Source organism: Anastrepha ludens, chromosome 2, assembly GCF_028408465.1.
Source record: "Anastrepha ludens isolate Willacy chromosome 2, idAnaLude1.1, whole genome shotgun sequence".
NCBI lineage: Eukaryota > Metazoa > Arthropoda > Insecta > Diptera > Tephritidae > Anastrepha > Anastrepha ludens.
The window spans coordinates 81,542,020-81,563,002 of record NC_071498.1 but is presented as its reverse complement, the minus strand read 5'-3'; the positions used below and the strand labels follow the sequence as shown (position 1 = coordinate 81,563,002).

General features: G+C 35.8%; 1 protein-coding gene across 1 annotated transcript in view; it reads right to left on the bottom strand.

The window, feature by feature from the left end:
- LOC128871956 (pituitary homeobox homolog Ptx1) overlaps nt 1-20,983 on the bottom strand; it is a 122,843-nt gene that overhangs the window by 83,584 nt on the left and 18,276 nt on the right. The window contains exon 2 of the mRNA XM_054114159.1: nt 12,291-13,121. Coding sequence (XP_053970134.1) covers nt 12,291-12,780 — 490 coding nt within the window. The 5' untranslated portion in view covers nt 12,781-13,121. The remainder of the gene's footprint in view (nt 1-12,290; nt 13,122-20,983) is intronic.

Below are 20,983 nucleotides of genomic sequence, written 5' to 3'. Positions count from 1 at the left end.
ATACATTTACATTTATTCATTTAGTGAAATAAAAAAAAAATTGGTGTACAGATCAAAATGCGTTTGCTTGTTTACACTTTTTGTGTTTTTATGCAAATAAAAAGAAAATTTTAACTTAAACAAAAAGTTGATAAGACTGCAGAAATAATGCCATCTACACGTATGTATGAATGTATGTATGTAGATATTGTACATATACACGTGTGCATTATCAACCTCCACGTAAAGTCTCACGTATTTCGTACAACTGTTGCACTGATATTGCTTTCATTGGGACAGGTTTTGTTGCATGTGGAAGATAACTTAATTTCTTACATGTATGTATATAGTATAGATGTGGTTAGTGATCTGACTGCGTTTCTCCTCTTTTTGTTTTATAAATGGTGAGATTTACAGTTCTATCCAGCCTCCGAATGGTAGATGGTTCTAATCAGGAGCTTTTACATGGCACAAATGCGCTCAAATATTTTCCATTGTCTGCCGAAGAGTGACTGCCGCTAGAAACAAATTTCATTCTCACAATGGTGATCGAACACGGGGCAAGCCGAGTTGTAGACATCCACACACATACCCAATATGTGCAAAATATTCACAAAGCTAAATAAATGGTCTCTAAATTTTGAGAAGACATTGCATTCAGCAAAAAAATCGGTAGAACGACTGCTTCGAAATTAAGCTTTAAAAGACGCTTTATAAGGAGCTTTTTCATGGCAGAAACGCATTCGGAGGTTTGCCATTGCCTGCCGAGGGTTGACTGCGGTTAGACAAAACTCTTTAGCGATGGGCTTTCGAACCCTCGCACTGTTGAGTGGCAGCCACGCACCATGCCATTCGGCTACGGCGGCCCCATTAGAAATGTTTAGGTCCTACTTCAGGATAAGCTTCGTAAATGGGGCTGTGCAAAATTTGAAAACTTTTGAGACTTTTTCTTAGAAACTATGCCTAACATCTTGTGAAAACATGGCCACAGCAGAAGGTTGAACATTCCAAGGGTTGACGGTTTTAGGTATCAATGAAATAATCTATGCAGAAACCTACTGTAAATCATTGTTGCCTCTCCCTAACAGTGACTACACTTCTATGCGACAGGCTGTATGTAGATATTTATTTAAGTATTTAAATTCAATTAAAAGGCTTTGTGCTAATTGGTAGTACTTATTTTAATTGTATGTCAAACATCTTATTTCGAGTTGTATTTATGTATATAAATTAAATGCAGAAATAATTTGCTTTTATAGAAGAATATTTTAAGAAATCTTCGTGGCCTCAAAGCCATTAAGATATCAAAGCAAGCAACTAATAGTAGAACGATTATGCGTTTTTTAGTTTTTACTTATTTGTTTTTCAAATGTTTAAAAATCATACCATTTTGTAAATAAATTGTGTGTGTCTTCACGCATCTTAACATATGTTGAATATCACAATTTATGAGAACAACTTGAAAGAGTTTATCATTTTAAAGATGAAGTGTAGAAATTAAGAAACATGCTTTAAAGCCATTAAAAAGTGGTACAAATGGCAGGGACAGAAAGAAAAAAAAAACTATAACAAAAACAGACGACATTTTTTATGGCATTTTCGCATATCTTTCCGCTTTCTGTTTTGTGTTTTTAGTTGCTCTTCTTATATAGCAGCTGCTAGCGACATAATTCACACTCAAAATGGTGCAAGTGCGATTCTGGCACAAGCCACGTGCAAAAGGAAAAGGATGGATGAACCAGGATGAGGAGAAGCGGTATCTGAGCAAAGGCGCGGATGTTCATGTACAGAGAAGCGTACGCATTTATGGTGGAAGTAAAGTTATAAAATTTCTGGAGAATTTGAATGCGGTTCTTTAAAATAAATATACAGACATGGAGCAGCTGTGATACCCTGTCGGGAATTTCTTAGTCCGCTACTGAAATAGCTAATTTTCAAATTATTATTTCCGATTAATTTTAAATTATTTACCGAGTCATGTGGAACTCATTCGAATACAACAAATATAGACTATGTTTTACAATATAAAATTTTATTAAAAATATTAGTGGACAGGTGTAAGGCTCGCTATGTTTGGATTCCGCTCGCTTGACGAAAAATTTGCACGTGGAAAAAAACTGGTATAACTAATTATTTTACACAAAAATGTAATTTTAGGCAGTTTATAGGCTTATTTATTCCAGTTGGTTCATCTATTCGCCACTTGCTAACGCTTAGCGAATCAGGACGCCCAGTGTTGTAAAAGCCGATGTTCCGTCTCAGTTCTAATGTGCATTTTTGATAGATGGTAATTTAAATAATAGCGATCTGTATGCTATGCAGTTCCATATTGTAGGTAAAAGATCTTATAAGCCTTAGGCTTGACAAAGTTCGCATGAATCTTTCCAATGGGCACTTCTTTTGAGTATTCTCCCAACTTATTACCTTGCATTTAGCCTCTGCCTAGTTGATTCTGGACTGTGGGAATCTGCTGCCAAGCGAGTTTATCAGCAATTTCATTACTTTTTATTCTCGAGTGCACCAAATCCGAGCAAGGTTTGGTTAGTTTGTTTAACCAACTGCAAAATTCCCAAGATCATTGGTAAACACGCTTATGATGACAGGTATACTAAATCGGTTGTATCGTTCGATAGAAGGAACTACAGAACTTTAATTGGTGTACTAATAGGGCACTGCTAGTTGTAGTGCATGTTTATAAGATAAGTCTAACTCTTAACGATGCTTTTAGGAAATGCTAAGAGCTGGGTACAAAGGAAACCCTGGAGTATGTCCTATGCTGTTGTACAGCTCTCTCGAAAACTAAACTATGCGACCTGGCGGCTCTCAGCTTGGAAGATTATGACAGTTTTTAATGTATCCCTGAACTGGAGCTTGAGTGACCCTAAAATTCGCGAAGAGTACGCTCATCTTTTCTCTAAAATATTACGCTGATAGGGAATCGCTATATACCAAACGGGTCTCTGCGTCACTTTGGCCAGCCAGTGTAATCTAACTTAGCCTAAGATCAACAAAAAAATAAAAAAAAATATGTTTGAGTAAATAACATTATATAAAAACGAAGAATTCATTCGTTGATCTGTGGTCAAGTTACTCAATCTGAATAAATAAAATAACAGTTATTAGGGTTATCTGATTCAAAGAGCATTCAAAGAGAGTTAAACTCCCTGCAGGGGTACTCGCGGCGCACATCCATATGTATCGTATGTGTGAGTGGACGTTTAATTGTGTGCTTATGCGCTCATAATCAGCTTTTATTCTTAGGGAAAAACAGCAAATCGACCGGAAAAATTAAGTCAAAATAGCATTGTCGGAAAATTTGAAGGGGCTTAATAGCGAATAAAAGCGGATTTCTACGGATCAACAGCGCTCTTGGTTGAGAGGGTTAAGGTGAACTATAAATAATTATAAATAATATTTTATGTAGTCGTGATGTAAAAGATGAACAAAAAAGATGCACTTGAAATAGCGCAGAATATTAGAAAAATTTCATAATTTTTTTTATAATTAGGTGAAAAAAAGCACGCACAAGCGACATAAATTTGCTGAAAAGAATAAAATGCATAACAAATAAAAGCTAAAGCGAATCAAATAAAAATAAACAAGTTTTTTAACAGCCAAAAGAGATTTAAAAAACGAATGAAAGGGGTAGTGAACGAAAACAATTACAACTATGATAAAGGGCAAAAAAGAAAAAAAATTGAAAACAAAATATATAAGTTCAGTGTAGACTGCAGAGTAGTAGCATCGCCACTCACCCGCCTTGCAACAACAAGTGATTGCACCGAAAATGCTTTTGGTAGCCATTAAATTGCCAATAATTGAAATCCCAAATGCATACATGTCGGACACGTTGCAAAACCATTATTTAAACAATAACAACAGCAACAACAAATAACCATACTAATGGCAATAAGCAGCACAAGCAAAGCCAGACAAACAAAAGCTGTGGCATTAGCAGCAGAAGGAATGGTAGAGAGACACCTTGCAGCAGCAGCAAATAATACAAATGACACGTTCAACAACAAGTCTAACGACAATAACAACAACTTTGTTAGCATGGCGCACCTGCACACAACAAAAACAATGCAATCAACAAAGATGACAACAGCAATGATGACAACCACAGCAGCAACATTTTTGGAAGGGTGGCGCTGAGTGGAACAAGCAACAGCGGCATTTGTGGCAACAGCAAGTACAACACAGTCAGCAAGCAATGCGGCGCATGGAGCAGCGAGAAGGCGTTGGTAATGCCGCTTGTAGAAATAACAGCAATAGCAATATTTGCAGACATGCAGCCAATTTGCATACGTGGAAATTCTTCAAACTTATGTACAAATTTTCATTTATACTCGTATGCATTTGTGATTTCACAGGTGCAATGAGAATATTTGTTCACTGTAATGTATATGTTACTGTTGTTGTTGTTGATTTTCTCATGCTTCGCAATTCGTATGGTCGTTGTGAATTCTTGTTTTTTATTTAAGCAAATAAATTCAAATAAAAGTGTCACAGTGTCACTGGTAGTAAGGGGTCAACAAAGTTCCAAGGAAGTTAGTCCTTTTGGTTATCGCTACTAATATGCTGGCGCCGCATTTGCAGCCGGCAGTGGATTGCAACAGTTTGGTGCATGTTTGTTTTAACTGCGATTTCATCTTTAAGGCACACAGAACATATGTACATACGCACCTCCATATGTGCTTGCAATGTGTGAGGAACTGTTTAAATTTGAGTTGTACATTTGAAATTAAATTTTACTATTCTATCTGCTGAGCTTGTTGAATTTTAAGTGGCACGCGGTCAATGGCCATGAAAATATTATTTCCACAGATGCGAATTTTAACTGTTGAAGAAGTTTTTAATAAGTAAAACAACATAATCTATGCTAAAATTTCTAAAGACGCAAAAAATGTTGTTCCAAGAGTTCAGCTTGGCCACCATCTAGCCTCCGTAGTGGTGGAGAGTGTCTTATAAAGGCATTTAACTCTTTGTGTCTGCGAAGAAGGAGGTAATACCGGAACAAAAGTGTACCAGAAGAATGTTTTAGAATGCGAGATGAGGCAGTTGAGCAGTACTCTCTTCAATGGAGAGCGTTGGATCTTTCAGCAAGATTTCTCTTGGGCCCATAAGGCAGAAACCACCCAGCAATCGCTAAAAAACAATATTCCTGGGTTCATAATCACAGAAGATTGGCCATATGGAAGTCCAGATCAGAATCTATTGGACTAAAGTTTGTTGTCAGAATTGGAGAACATAGGGTGTGTCGAAGACCTCACAGAAATTTGGAAAGTCTCAAACAATCTTTGGCTCGATCAGCGAAGTCAATATCCATGGAAACCGTGCGCGCTGCAATAGCTGAATGGCTTAATCGTTTGAAGGCTTATGTGAAAGCAAATTGTGACCATCTCGAATGAAAATTTAAATTTTTTTTTAATATTTAGATGATAAAACGAAACTAATTTCATTAAAGAAAATTTATAATTTCATATCTATAACGAACTTTACTTGTAACAGAACTTATGCCAGGACGAAGTAATATAAATTCTTTACTTAAACTTAGATATCAACGCCTTTCAAAAATACCATTGCGTTCAAACTATCTTTACCTCTCCATTAATATATGTAATATACATATTTTTGTACATTTAATAGGTTTTTGTAATAAATTTCTTAACTTCAAAGAGATAGGTGGCAACACTTGCTCATGAAATTTTTCTCCAAAGCTTATTTAAACATTTTTAAGCGATATCCATAGTTTAGTCTTGAAATAAAATCTTTTGCTATTTTAAAATAAAAATCATGTGGCAACACCGTATAAAAATATATTTTTATTAAATATTTTTTAAATACTTCTTCCATGATTAGTTGTTATATTTTTCGATTAAATTCAGGTGGCAACGTCATATAAAATTTGTTTTAGAATATATATTATTATTATTATTATATATTTGTATATATTTTTATAATTATATATAAGTATAATATATTTCTAGTCAATTTTTTTTTTAATAGTGGCAACACCACCTTAAAGTATTTTTCACTTTTCATCCGTAGTCTAGTATTTGAATGAAATTGGTTATTACTTGGTATTTTTGAAGACCAAATTTTTCTAAAAAATATTTGCATTGATCACCACGCAGTCTCTTTTTGTCTGCTACAGTCTACTTTTGCCTATTTGAAAATAACATTTTTTTAATACAAACTGGTGACTACACCTCATCAAAATGAGTGTTACACACCAACTAGCTACGATCCATGGTCTTTTCAACGGTGTAAAAAATGCGCTAACTAACTATAGCACTTGGACTTATTGACAATTTTCGACAGTATATTGGTTTCTTATTTATTTGTTAACCTTTTTTTATAAATACACATTTAATTAATTTGCGTACAAAACCCATCTAAATCCAAGTTCCGAACATTGTGTATCTACATTAAAAAAAACTTGAAAAAATATTCTTGAAAATATGACATTTTTTTATTTATAAATATGCTTTCCCTGGTCCATGGTCCTGCATTGACCTGTACATAGCGGGTTTAGTCGTTTTTTTACTAAAGGCCTTCTCCATATAGATGAGGTATAAGAGAGCTCAAGCGGGCTGAGCGTACGAATAGCAAAGTTGAGCGAGATAGATAGCTATTAAACACTAGACTACATCCTCCATCTAAACTACTTTAAATAGATCATCTTCCACATCCTGACTACAATATTGGTAGTTTCCCAAAGTTGGAAAAAGAAATGGAGCGCGTCTTATAAAATGCTTTCATAGGGAGCAGTGTTAAAGGGTGGGAAAATAAGTCTAAAACGTATAATATGTAAAATCATAATAAAATATATGTACATCTATATATTTATATAACTGGTGCTTATCCTTTTTTGGGGTATTGGCGAAACTTCTTCTTCTAATATATTTGTAGCGTCTGTGCGTCCTGATTTTGTTCCACAAATGGAGGGACCTATAGTTTTAAATCGACTCCGAACAGCAGATATTTTTAGAAAAAAAATTTTCATTTTGGTGCTTCATGCACGGAGATTCGATTCTACGCACTTTCGAATGGTAGTCACGCAAAACTCATTCGGATATGGCTCCTAAAATATGCTCATACATGAAATCAAGATAGTCAGAGTTGGTCACACAGCTCGCATCACATGCTCTCGATTTCCATTATATTCAATGTCAGCCTACCTTAGGCCTAAGATAACGTCGTTGACAATTTCGTGCAGATATTTCAACAAGGAACATTTATGTATCTATCCCTTGGTGTGAACTAAGTTGCGTACGTACAATACCCTAGGGCACTACTGAAAGCTTATTCCATAACAAGTCGGAGAATTTCAATTTTTTCATCATGAAAATTCATAGAGAAAAGAGTCGTAGAAATAAATATTAAATAAAATCACCTATATTATTTCAAATCATCAGCGCACCTTAGATCCGGATTTGTTGATCTCATTATTACGTTTGACTCTGGGTTCACTTTTGCTGATTATTCCGAAGCCTTATAGTAACTAAGAATTTCTGCGCAGATATGCACAATGACCAATATTTTCAATTCAATATTTTCTATTCTCTAATTAAGTATATGTATTATGATTATGAACACTAAATAGCCAGTGCATGTATCCTTCCACTGTTCTCCTTTTCTCTTTAAACTCACTTAGTTCCCACTTTCAGTTACGTATCTATTTATTAAAATAACATTTCAATTTCAGCATTTCCCAAAACAAATTCGCCCCAACAAAGGCAACAAGCACTTGACTCAAACATATCAAATTTCCAGCAAGCACTTGGCAGGACGAGTTGAACAATTACAAATGAACGGTTGAGTGCGAAACCCTTGTCATAACTGAGTAACGACCATCGAGGGGCAATGCTCTTCCGTTTGCCCATACTGGTCCAAGTACCACATCGAAGTAGAAGGCAACTCTGCGAGGAAGTACTCGTATAAAACGAGCCTATACAAGTGAAGGCATATCAGTATATTTATATGCAAGTAACGAATTTTCAACTTGTAAATATGTTTGGATATGTGTTGACTCGCTGCTTATTCGACATCATTACACGGTGCTGCAGTCAAGCGCATTATGTGCTTCCATCTATAGCACTCCAGCATCGCACACTCTGTGCGGCGCATCATTTTATGGCAGAAGGGTGCTCAATTAGCCATGACGCTATGGATGCAGGGAATATAAGTATGTGGGTATGTACATCCCAGTGAAGGGAAGTGAAAATTGTATATTTGTGTACGCTAATGATTGCACAATGATTACGTTGGAATTTTGTTCTTTTTTTATTGCTGACATCCCTCTTGCTCCGCTTATACTCGTGTGCAGCTCAAACCCATCGAGATGCCGCAATGCAGTTGCTGTGGAACGCATTAAAATGCGTGAAAAATGTTCGCTTGTTTGAACAAGTGCAGAGGCAGAGTGGCAAATAACAGCAAAAACAACAATTATTACACATATACGTGCGCACATGTATTTAATATTCCCACATGTAAGGGATTGGAGAGAGAGAGGGAGCGGTTGCTTCTAGTGTGGCTGTTCTGTTGGGTGGGTGGATGTTTGGATAGTTAGTCGGTTCTAAGTTCGTCGCTCGATTTTCTATTGCTGAAGTGTGACTGAATGTCATCGAGGTTGCGCAAATTTTAACACTCGCTTTCAACGCGCCATTGAAACGTGGTTTTGAATATTATTGGACGAATTACAATGCAACGCTTGACGTCAACACGTTAATGCTGTGTATGTATGAACTTTGTTGTTTTTTCTGATAGCAAATTAAGAGCGTGAACGTTTTCATGAATCATGATGAACTACTGGAGGTAGCGGGAATCGTGGCAGCTGTTGTTGACAGATTACTCTGACATAATTGTTGCTTTGTGTGAGCCCATTGCTCAATATTTACATACATACATATGCTCACGTACATTGTCGCATTTATTTAAATGTACATATATGTGCTTACATATGAAAATTCACATTGCTCAATTTTTCATTAATAATTTGAATATGGACTGTGGCACTTGTTGGTTATATTTGGAGGAGGGGGAATGACTTCTAAGAGATGATGTACCAACCGGCAACTCGATAAGGTAAAAACATTTGCAAAAACATGCCTCGAATTTGGTTGTATAAGTCATCACTTGGAAATGAAAATCCCCTTTCAACCTCTCTTATTGGGTTATATGGGTGAGGTTGGGTCCAGTTGGATGACTGTCATTGAGGGGAATCCTTAAGCAGTAAAGGTACGCTTGAAAACAGAAGAACGGGAAGAAAAAGAATGGGTGATAGATAAGAGAAACAAAGAACATGTTCGGAAAGGGACTTCTAAAAAATATGCTGCTGTCATAAATAGCAAACATCTAAGCTTGATTTCGCCCAAGACGTCTGTGCTCGAAGTTTTGTCGAGTTTCATTTTAGTGATTCCCAATGGAAAGTATTCGATTAAGGTTGAGAGGTGTGGCATTGTTAGTAATAAAAACTCTCTGGAACACCTCCTATCCCCATGAGTCCAGAAGTGCTCGGTGAGATGGATCAGGGTTAACTAGTAACAGATAGCTGAAGAAATCTACACCATCTTTTCCATGCCTAAGCTACTTATTAGTCCTGCAGTTTTCCGTAAATTCTCTAATATATTACTTAAAGGGGGGGTAGGGTTTCGCGCTAAAAAAAAAAACTTTTTTTTTGAATTTTTTATAGAAATATGGCTTAAGATACTTTAATAAAATCAGTTGCATGTTATTGTACATCTTTTCAATAAGTTTTTAAAAAATATTAATAATAAAATATTGACAAATAAGCCCATGACAGAGTTTTTTTGGAGATATGTTTTTCGAGAGGTGCTCTGCGGTGCCAATCGGCATTCGTCGTAGAATCATCTGAAACTAAAAAAGTCGAATTTTTCAGTTAAAGTATGACGTAATGCTCCCCCCTACATTAATAAAATTTTTTTTTTTTCATTTTTGTAGTTTTGGTGGCAAAAAAACGTAAAACGAGCATTTTTGGCGAAAAATTTCGCCATATTTGTAAGTGAAAAACAACCTTAAAAAAAAAAGAAATAAAAAAAAACAGTGTAGGGGGGAGGTATTTTTGATTTAGAAAACGTGTGCCAAATTTGAAAAGAATCGGTTGAATAGTTTCGGAGTTGTGATTGGCACCGACTTTTAAGAAGTCGTTTCGGGAAAAACGCGTTTGAAAAAATGACTCTGAGAAATTATCGATGCTCCGCATTCGAGGTAGAGTGCCTACAAAGGCTATAACTTTGAGAGTTCTGCTCCGATCCACTTAAAATTTTGACACAAGATTCTTGAAATGATTTACTATAAGATGAGTGAAGAAAAAAAATTTCGATTTTTCGAAATTACTTCATTATAAAGTCATATTTAAAGAATATTGTGTGAAATTTTCATTGATTTTTATGAAGAAATGAGTTGGTGGCAGCGAATCTTCGCGGACGTCTCATAAAAAAGTTTTATTGCGGTGTCCCTCAGAACTCATTACTGGATCAACTAAAATCAAAAAACCAAATTGATTTCATCAGCTAATAAAGTTTCGCAGGTAACAACGTTGAATTTTTTTTTTTTTTTTTTTTTTAAATTTTTTAAAGCGCTTTGAAGTCAAAACACCGATTTTTCATAAAAAAAACTTGAAAACTTTGTTGTTTTAAAATATGACAAAATTTAAAAAAAAAAACTCGACGTCATTACCTCGTGAATAAAGTAAAGAAACAAAAAAACCAAATTTGAAAAGAATCGGTCCAGCAGATATGAATCTACAGTGGACACCGACCGTAAAAAAGGCAAGTGTGAGAAAAACGCGTTTAAAGATTTGTGAAGATTTTTGCAGCGTGAAATCCGATTGGAGAGGTAGATACTTAATCCTTTGTGTCTTTGTCAATTTTACTCTAATGCACTTCAAACTTTCACACATAAGAGATAAGAAAAAAAATGAAAAAAAAAAAAATACCATACTACCCCCTTAAGTTATTTTGTGCCATTAGACTAAATAAATGAATAAATGGTAAAGAGTCTACATCGCTGGCGGTTGTTACGATCGAGTGGTGTGCGTCTACAAATATTTTGTGCTGCGTCTGAACTTCAGATATTTGTAGTGAGTAGCAGCAATGCATTAAAAGGCACATTATGTTCGAAGAAAGGATCGAAAGATCTTGCCTTAAACATGTACTTGTAGATCTTAGTCAACATAACCTTCAAGTTCTTTGTAAGTTGTAAATGATAACCTCTTCGAGCAAATCGGAGTCTGCACTACTGGATTTCGAATGAAAAACTAAAAGGAACTTCATACGTAACAACAAAGTAGGAGAAGGTAATAATTAAGGAGTTGGTTGAATGTAAGTAGCGCTCACTATCATCTGGGTATTTTAGAGTAAGAGGGTAAGTAAAAATGCAAGTCAACTTCATCAGTGAGAGCCGTACATTTATAATTTTTTTTTTATTTTATCTAATTAATCGTATTTTTTAGCTTGCTGAATAGGCATTCATATTATTATGTTAACTTTACGCCAACTCCAATTAGTCTATGTGGAATTCACACCGCCCACTACTTACATATCTTCGCATGACCAGAGATCATCCACAAAACGATCTTCATTATCGTTGGCTAACTATCGCACACGTATGTATGTATGCATATATGTACATACAGTTTCATTGTTACAGACACGAACATATATGCTTGTTCACATCATTTTGGCACACAGACACATCTCCCGTCTTTAGGCACAACTCAGCACATACATATGTATGTCTCTCGGACTTGCTGAGGAATGAGTGAATTATGAGCTAATTCATTACTTGTTAATTTTTAGTTGTCAGATGTCATTTTAGTCACGATCACATAGGAAACAGTTGTTGTGTTTTTGCGCTCCATTTGTTGTCGGCCAAGACAATTTGGGATCGACTGAACCAATTTAGTTCTCTATTCGTGAGTCTACTTTTTCAGTATAAGAGAAACGTAAAATGATTTTGAGATTTTTTCAAATTCAATACAATTTTACTTAATAATATTTTAAATAATTCAAATAAAATGTATTAATTTTATTGACCCAAAAGATTTTTACCCACCTGCCATGTGGATATTATTAAACTTTCACTTTTCTACGCTTCACTTAACTTGGTCCTTTCTGGCATTATTATATTCCAGCAGGAACCTTGCGGCTTACTAATTTTGTATACGTATTTTGTTATCAGTTAATTTAAATTTATTTTAGTTGAAATTTTAAGCACATGAATATTTACTCCATACTTCACATCTTCATTTTCAATTAATTTTACCTAGCAAATTCAGTACTTACTTCTTAGTTTCTCGAGCGGCTCATGCTTCGGCGTATGCGGTGGCACCACACTATGATGTGGATGCTGTGGATACCCACTGACCAAATCCTGACCCGCTGAATGATGCAAATGACTAAGACTACCGATCGGCATAAGACTCGAAATGGCGGGTGAAATGCTAACCGACGAATTGGAGTCATGTAGACTGTGGTGATTGTGCAAATGATCCTGACCTGTGCCGGAACCCGAGCTGCCGTTTACCGTTGAACTACCAGTACTGCCACTGCTTAGCGCAGTGCTTGTCGTATTGGCACTCTCTGCTGAGCCCGCAGAACCAGCACCAGCAGCAGTTCCGGCGTTTACTAAATCCTGCAGACAAAGTCCAGTCGATTCGGCCGACATCGCTTCGAGGCCGTTTAATGCACTGCCTCCGGCGCCAGCCGAATTCGGTACCACGCCGAGACCACCGCCAACAGCGACAGCACCACCGCCGCCGCCGGCGCGGTCCATGCCTAAGTATGTGGGAAAAATTGTGGAAAAGCTTTGTGCGACAGCCTGATGTGGCTGATGGTGATGCAGTGCGGCCGTCTGCTGATGCGGATGTGGATGCGGATGCAGTGGTGGCAGATGATGGTCTCTGCCAGAGAACTTCGTCGTAACGACGTCCTTGAAGTGTTGCAAAAATGTAGTCGTCGTGGTGAGGCCGGTATAGTCTAACGTTGATGCAAGATTTGCAGGCACTGACGCGGACGCTGTGTACTGCGTCGTGCGGTCGTTAAGTCGATCGATGATCGCGCCGTGAGTCACAACTGGGAGGTATCTTCTTTATACGGCGATTAGAAGGCGTACAACTGTAACGTGAAAAATAAAAGTACAAGTGATATTAGTTATTATCTATCGGAAGCTAATGGGATTACGCTAGCGAGGAAGCTAAATGCAGTGTAATTTTTTATTTTATAAGAAAAAAGAGATGTACGCATTTATATTATATATAAAAGCTAGCGCATACTTATTTCTAATCCATGAATTTGAAATTTAGAATATACGACGTAAGGGCAGCAAATGGTAAGAGCTACAATTCTATGCCTTGTCCGAATACGAGTAATGAGAGGCTTTTTTAATCAGTTAAAAAGGAAGCTTGCACTCACACAATAGAACTCTTCATTTTAACCACACTCAACACACCAATAAAACAGAGCTAATTTCCATACATACATAAATACATATTTATGTATAACCCAAATTTTTCATTTGCATCATCAGATTTAGTTTATTTTTTTTTTACCAGTTTCGAGTAATTTTTTAAAATTAACGCAAATTATATTTTTTGAAGCAAAAGAAGCTGTTATTTTTACAAGATAACGCAATGCTCTCATCTCCTTTTTTTAATAACTTTTTAATATATAAAAAAATAGTTTTGAGTGATGGAAATCTTTATTTTGATCTCTACGCACTCCTCTGCTTATATTCTGCAGCTGAATAGTTTAAAAGGGTTAAAGTGTTATACCAGTCTAGTAGGGAATCTCGCCCGATAAATATGTTGTTGCTTTCACACGCAAGGGAGCAGGGAAGTGGCGAATCGAATGCAGTTATGGTTTTTCAAAAACCCTTGATAAGGTAAAATACTAATTGGTCGAAAGTAGAAGGGTTGCGAGGCATTATTATTTTTCGCTACAGTTACAACATTAACCAATTTTCAGGTGTCAAAAATTTTTATAGATAATAACGAAAATTTGATTATATGCGTTAACAGTGATGGATTTTTCAAAAGTTAAATTCGTTACCAAGACCATGGAAAGATTGTCACCAGACATAAAAAAAAAATAGTTTCCTTTGGCGGCTTAATTGCAAAACGTTCATTCATGACATCAACATAAATCGGACATATATGTACATTTGTAATGAAAATTTCTGTACACTTCAACTCCTAAAAATATTTTAAGAGCTGTAAAATTCAAAATTTTTTTATTATTTTCCGATGAATTGCTAGCCACATACCCGCTTTATAGCTGTAATGTGTTTAAACATACATATCTACATATCTATTTACGACAAATGTAAGCGTTCCCTGTACATATAGAAAATGAGTTTACTTGACAAATTTACAAACAAAATAAAAAGCTTAACCCCAACAGCACCCAGCGACACTTAGACGAGACTAAAGTAAAGACGCCAAAGGGGTTAATCTGTAACACAGCTCCAGAACAAATAAATGCATATGTCTACAATCAAGATAGTGCACAATGAAACTTATCAGAAAATCGTAGATATGCACCGTTGATAGTGGTGTGGGCTGTTGTAAACAGACGACTTACACGGCGGCATTGCCTGGCTGCGTACTACGAGAGTACTTAGACACATTAAGAAGAGATAGCGCTAGAAATACAACTGTATAAATATAATGTTTGTATGCTTGGGTTGGTTTGCTTTTTAAAAAGTATATTGAAGTAACTGAAGTTGAGTTCACGGCTCTGCTGCCACCTGTGCTCAAAGAACAGCGAGCCGCTGCTTCAATCTGGATCTTCTAAGAAGTAAGTTGACCATTTGGAGAATATTGTAAGATAAATTGTATGATATTTTGTACAAATGCTTCTTAAAAATGAACTCACAAAAACTCTCTGTCCTCTTTGTGTACAACTCCGAACTATTTTGCTTCCAAAATATGCAACTCTGTTCCTTCCATCTTTACTTACTTCACGACTGCTTCAGCTGTTTCACTCTGGCTCTTTATATATGTATGTGTGTATTTTAAATTAAAAAAAAAAACTATACCTTTGTGGATACACTGTGAAACGCTATGCTCTATGCTAATTTGCTTCACGGTCGCAATTACAAATAAAGTGGTTATAGCACCTACGCGCAAACACACCAACGCACATATTACAATACACGTCGTGTATCAACAACAGATAACAGCTCTTGGTGTCTTATCTATGTAAAAATATTTACACTCTACGTGTCTTATTTATTGCTCGTGCTAGCGGCGCACTGCTTAGTAGTTCTGCCGTTGGTTTTGCTGCTTGCCGCCTGCTGCCTGCTGCTCCAATGATGGCTAACAATAAGTTGGTGTAAACTATTTTCAGTTGCGCTTATCTGTGAGTGGAAGTTTCTTTTTTTTCAACTTAATCAAATTAGTGCACATTGTCTTTGTTGCTGGTGTTGGTGTTTGTTTGTATTGAATTGTAATTAGCATTATTAAGATTGTAATTGCCTAGGTTTCTACAGTGTGTTTTAAGATCGTTTTGTATCTAACTATGACAGTTAATGTGACACATCCTGCCACCCTTTTACATATTACAATCTAAATATTGTCTCACCTTTCATAATCTGAAGATAGTCTGACAGATCCAAGTAAAGTTTACAAGTTGCGCAAATTTAATTCTAAAGTTATTATTAAGTTAAAGTTCTCACAAACTAGTAAAATTCACAAACTAGTTCTGGAAAGAAATGCATCAGTTCGCAAAATAGATTCCAAACTGCCTGAGACATTCGACCGTTCATGGAAATTGACGACACTGAATTTGTATAGACACAGTTCGTCTGAGAATTCAAGATGCCGATTTAACTGCTTGGAGTCATCTGAAAATTGCAGAGGTGATTTTCTCCTGAGCATCCATATTTACGATAAGGAACCTGTGAACGGTATAGCGACGAGTGTGCTCATCGTCGTGTTAGACGAAATGCAAGTCGAATGTAGCGAGGACCCGAAAATTTGCCGTTCGTTGCGATTAATAGGGTGAATTGAAATTTTAGCGTAACTTTGGCGTTGACAAATATGCCTGTTTATTTCACACGTACACTTACTGTCTTCCAACCAGTCGTTGGTCACGAAGTCTCATGAGTAGTGGGTGCGTTGATTTTTTCGTGCATGCGCCACATAATCACAGTTTTTGCCGACCTCAGTTGTAAACAAACCACTGTAATATCTCTTATTGCGTCATCAAATAAGCTGATTGCTTAAAATTCGCCGATTAACGGTTTGAATGCTGGCCATTCTTTTGCGTTCGCTAAGTAGTGAGATGTAAACATATTCGAGTCATTCTGAATCAAAAGCGAAATGTTATTTATTGTACAAAGGAAGTGTTCGCTGATGGAACTAATTTTTGTTGTAGGCTAATTACAAGCGTTTGTCTACTTGAATAAACCCACAACTATTGCTTTGGAAACTAACTTTGTGGGGTGCGCGCCTAGTTGTTTTCCACAAATAGAGGGGCCTACAGTTTTAAGCTGTCTAAGGAACTGAGGAGGATTTTTTATCAGGAGCTTTTTCATCTAGAAATAATTCTGCCAGTGAGCGACCGTCATCAGAAAAAATCGTTTCGTCTGGAATAGATAGAGTACATTGATTGCCAAAAATGGTACACCAGAAAGGGCATATAATTAATATCATGAAATTATCCGCTGTTTAAAGAACTTCTCATTTCCCTAATGGACTTTATAAAATCGCCCTTTATTTAAATTTTGGGCTGTTTGTAGGGGGATTTAAGCACGCGAAACTATGAGAAAATTTTAAGCGTTTGATTTGCTTTTCTTGGGTTATAGCGCACTGCGGCTTCTAATACCGTATTTCGTGTTTAAACACGAACCTTTCATTATAGGCTTCGAATGAATTTGACCACTTGTACTTTTTGTTCCATAACATTATTGGATTTATTTCTTTATTTATTTAAGTCTATGAACCAAAATTCTTACTGGCTGTTTAATATAGTATATACAGGGTTTCCCATATTCCACGGACCCATCTGACAACCCTGTATCTTTTGACTGAGACGTCAGATCGCTTAATGACATACCGCGTTGGAAGCGTCAGTCTAAGCAAATTTTTACAATGGAACAGTATACGCCACGCGAGTGCTCCCAAATTGTTGAAATTTACATTCAACAAAAGAAGTCAATTGTGAAAACTCAACGTGCGTATAAAAAATTAAATAATGTGAAAAGTGCGCCTTCTAAGAACACCATCAAACGTTTGTACGAAAGGTTTTCGACTGGTGATGCTCTTTCTAATCCAAAGAGGCCAAATAAAAACCGACCAAGGCGATCGGATGAGAGTATTGCTCGTGTACGGGCCAGTATTGAGACGTCGGAAAGGATATCCCAAAATAGCCGTTCTCAGCAGTTGGGCATTGCTCGGACCACTTTACAACGAATTATCCGCATTGATTTGCATTTATTCCCGTATAAGATTCAATTGACGCAAAGATTGCTGCCTGCGGACAAGCCTCGTCGATTGGAATGGGCCCAAAGAGTCATCGATTACGATTAGTGTTAAAATAAAATAACAAATAAATTTACAAAAGCTGGTTTAGGTAAAGTAGGGTATATTGCACCATCTCGGGATATTATATTATCATATATTGAATTATCGCATAGCTGTGGATACGGGGCATTGGTTGCGAGCATGGTTTGAATATTGGCTGAACAGAAGGAATAAGAAATTCATAGACTGCATTAGGTCTTCTGAATGCGAAAAGCTCTCAAAAATGGCCAGATATAGTTTGTAAATCATATCTATGCAGGCTGAGGAACCTCTGGGTTTTGAAGAAAATTACAAATTCTAGAAGAAAGGATACATTGTTTTGCCTGGATATTTCATGCAACGTCATATGAATTCTGTGGCTTTCTAATTGTTGAGAATTTAATTTATGTGGGTTTTGTTAAGTGAGCAAAACGATTCTGGTCCATGTTGCTATATCAAGTGGGAATATTATAAGTGTAGACCCCAGTAAGAAGTAGAACAGAGAACGCTTCACTTCCTGTTTTTGTTTTTTTTTTTTTCATTGAAGTACTACATCTCAACTTGCCAAATACGGCGCAGATTTCAATAACAAATTTTTTATTTTTACTATTCCACATTCAAAACTTTTATACACCGACGTCACTAAGATAGCTATAAACACTAACGACGAATTTTCATAAAAAACAAATACAAAAATAGGAAAGACCAGGTCTGCCATATCATCAGCAGCTCGAGAAGTAATAAAAACATAAATTCAATTAAAAATCACTCAATAGGTAAGTCGTAAATCAATGATTAGGCTAATCAATACATGTTGATAGACAAATTAAGTGCATATGTTTGCACGTACATATGTAGGTATGTACGTACATCTGAGTATTCTTTGAAATGTTTTGTATACATTCCTTATAAATAACCGTTTGTTTGACTGGCGTGGTAGCAAATATTTTTTGGTTTTTACGTGTTAGCATACAAATTGCACACGGCTAAAGTCAGGCAGGTGCGAGGTGGGGCTGAGCACCCCCAGAAATTGACCGCTTCAAAATTAAAATTTTATTGTACATACAACTTATGTTTTCTATTGTTTTTTTTTTGGTTAATTTAAGCTTCTGCATTAATTATTAATTTTTAATTTAACTGAAATAAGTGTCAAGAAACCACTCCGCAAAAGTTATTCAAAGGATTTTGTGCTGATTTTCATAAAAATTTTCATATCTCAACAATCCAAAGACTTTGGTCCTGTGTGTATAGTAGAGAGTAAAGATAGAAAACTTCAAACAACATGAAAGCTTTGCAGTTAGTCGTGGGTGATTTCATAAATGTGTTTTTCTTCTTCTATTTATCGCGTTTGCTGATTTGGTGTCTGAATAAAAAGAGAAATAAAAAAGGAATAAAAAAATAAAAATATTGGGAAAACAGGCTTTAAAATATTTATTTTTTTATTGCATCTAAGTGGAAATAAATATTTTTTCTATTAATAAAAAAGAAGAGCTGGCGATCATTCACAATTCAAGCAAAACGAGCTGTATTATTTTTATTTCTGCTTGTTTGTATTGACTGTTTAGTGTGTGTGAAGAATGCAGAATTAAATGTAATATATAATATATTATTAAGCAGCAAAATGTTTTATTTCGACGAATTGTCGGGCAAATATTCACAAGTAATTGCGTGTTCCCGTATCGAAAACAGTTTGCGATTCGCACCCCAGGTGTGCATCATAAAACAATCGGGTGCTTCAGTAAGAGCTTGAAAACTTAAAATAATAATAGAAACTAGAAATGAGAGAATTTTTTAAATTTTATTTTTTATTACAATGTAATCTAGTAGATAATTTCATGGCATTTATTTTTTGAATATGATATCCGACATACGAGTTGCATGGACCATTCGATCAGTCCAATTTTGGACTACTTTTCAATGTTTCACGTGTTGCTGGTTTGTCGGCATAAACCCATGACTCAGCATAGCCCCATAAAAAGTAATTCAGTGGCGTTAAATTGCACGAACGAGGGAGCTAGTGAATAGGGCTACTTCGTAAAGGAAAGTTGCCACCATAGTGATTTTCAATAAATCAGTTGTTAAGCGCGCTGTATGCGAAGTGCTCCATGCATTTTGCAATCAGATTTTTTGATTTTTTTTTTTTCAAAGTAAATTTCCACAATTCGGAAACGTTGCTGCAGCATTAAACGGTTCATGATGACTTGTCCAACCTTACTGAACAGAAATGTCAACACAATTTGACATTCTCAGCTGTCAAACCACAGTTATCGATACCGATAGTTCTCATGCAGATAAAAAACACCCGATACAAGAATAGGTTTAGATAAGAGAGCTTACGAATACAAATGGAAATGAAAACTCAAATGAAAATCTCAGAGCATAAAGAAGGAGTAACGAGAAGTAAAGAAATTAAAGAAGGGAGATAAGATGAGAAGAGGCATAAAATAAAAAATTGGTTTACGTTCGAGAGATATTGTAATATTATTTCTGCCCGAATATTTTTTGGGTAAAATTTTGGAAATAATGTGAAAAAAATTCTAAGCAGCCTAATTTCATTGAGTTATAAATAGTTCTATTGTATATTTTCAAACTTCTGTAAAGACAAAATACCATAGTTCTGTAATTTTTAAAGTACTGTAAGAAAAAAAATGTTGTTGTGCTTTCAATGAACAAATTAGAATTTATTAGAAATTCAAAAATTAATAAAAATAATTAGCAAAACAAAGAAGTGAAGAAACTCAAGTAAGGGCGGGTAAATACCGGGAGTAACTGTGACTCTCTTAAGGTTCTGCTTAGTGCTACGAATGCCAAAGTGAAACATATAAAGGGGTTTTCAATTGGCACGGGTCAATTTTGGCGCCCTGTGGCAGCCATTTTGTTTTGGTGACATCTGTCAAATCTTTTGTTTATTATTCAGTTCTTTACTCCAAATCATCATGGCAAGTTACACTATTGAACAGCACGTTCAAATGATAAAGCTTTATTATCAAAATGAGTGTTCACTAACGCAAACGTTGCGCGCATTGCGCCCATTTTTCGGTAGACGTGGTGGCCCTTCCAATTTCTTATGGCCCATATTAAACCATATGGACCTAGACGACATGTGGTTCCAGCAGGACGGCGCTACGTGCCACACAGCAAACGCCATTTTATTCCATTTCAACATCTACCCGCCCTTATTGAAAAACCCTTTACTAAAAGCTAAAAAATTACTCATCCAATTTTGGTTTTTAAATAACTTTTTTACTCAATAAAAAAATTACCATTATTCCTCTGTTTGTATACTACAGCTGATACCATTTGAAGAAATTATAAATTTGTAAAAGTAAAAGTAAAATTTGAAATTATATGCTCAATCTCATATACATTTCTAGCAAAGCGTTTTAACAGTAACTTTTCTTCTGATACAATTAGGGTATTCACAAGTTGTCGTAACATTTCGTAATAGGAGTACTCTCACCAATTTCGTTACTT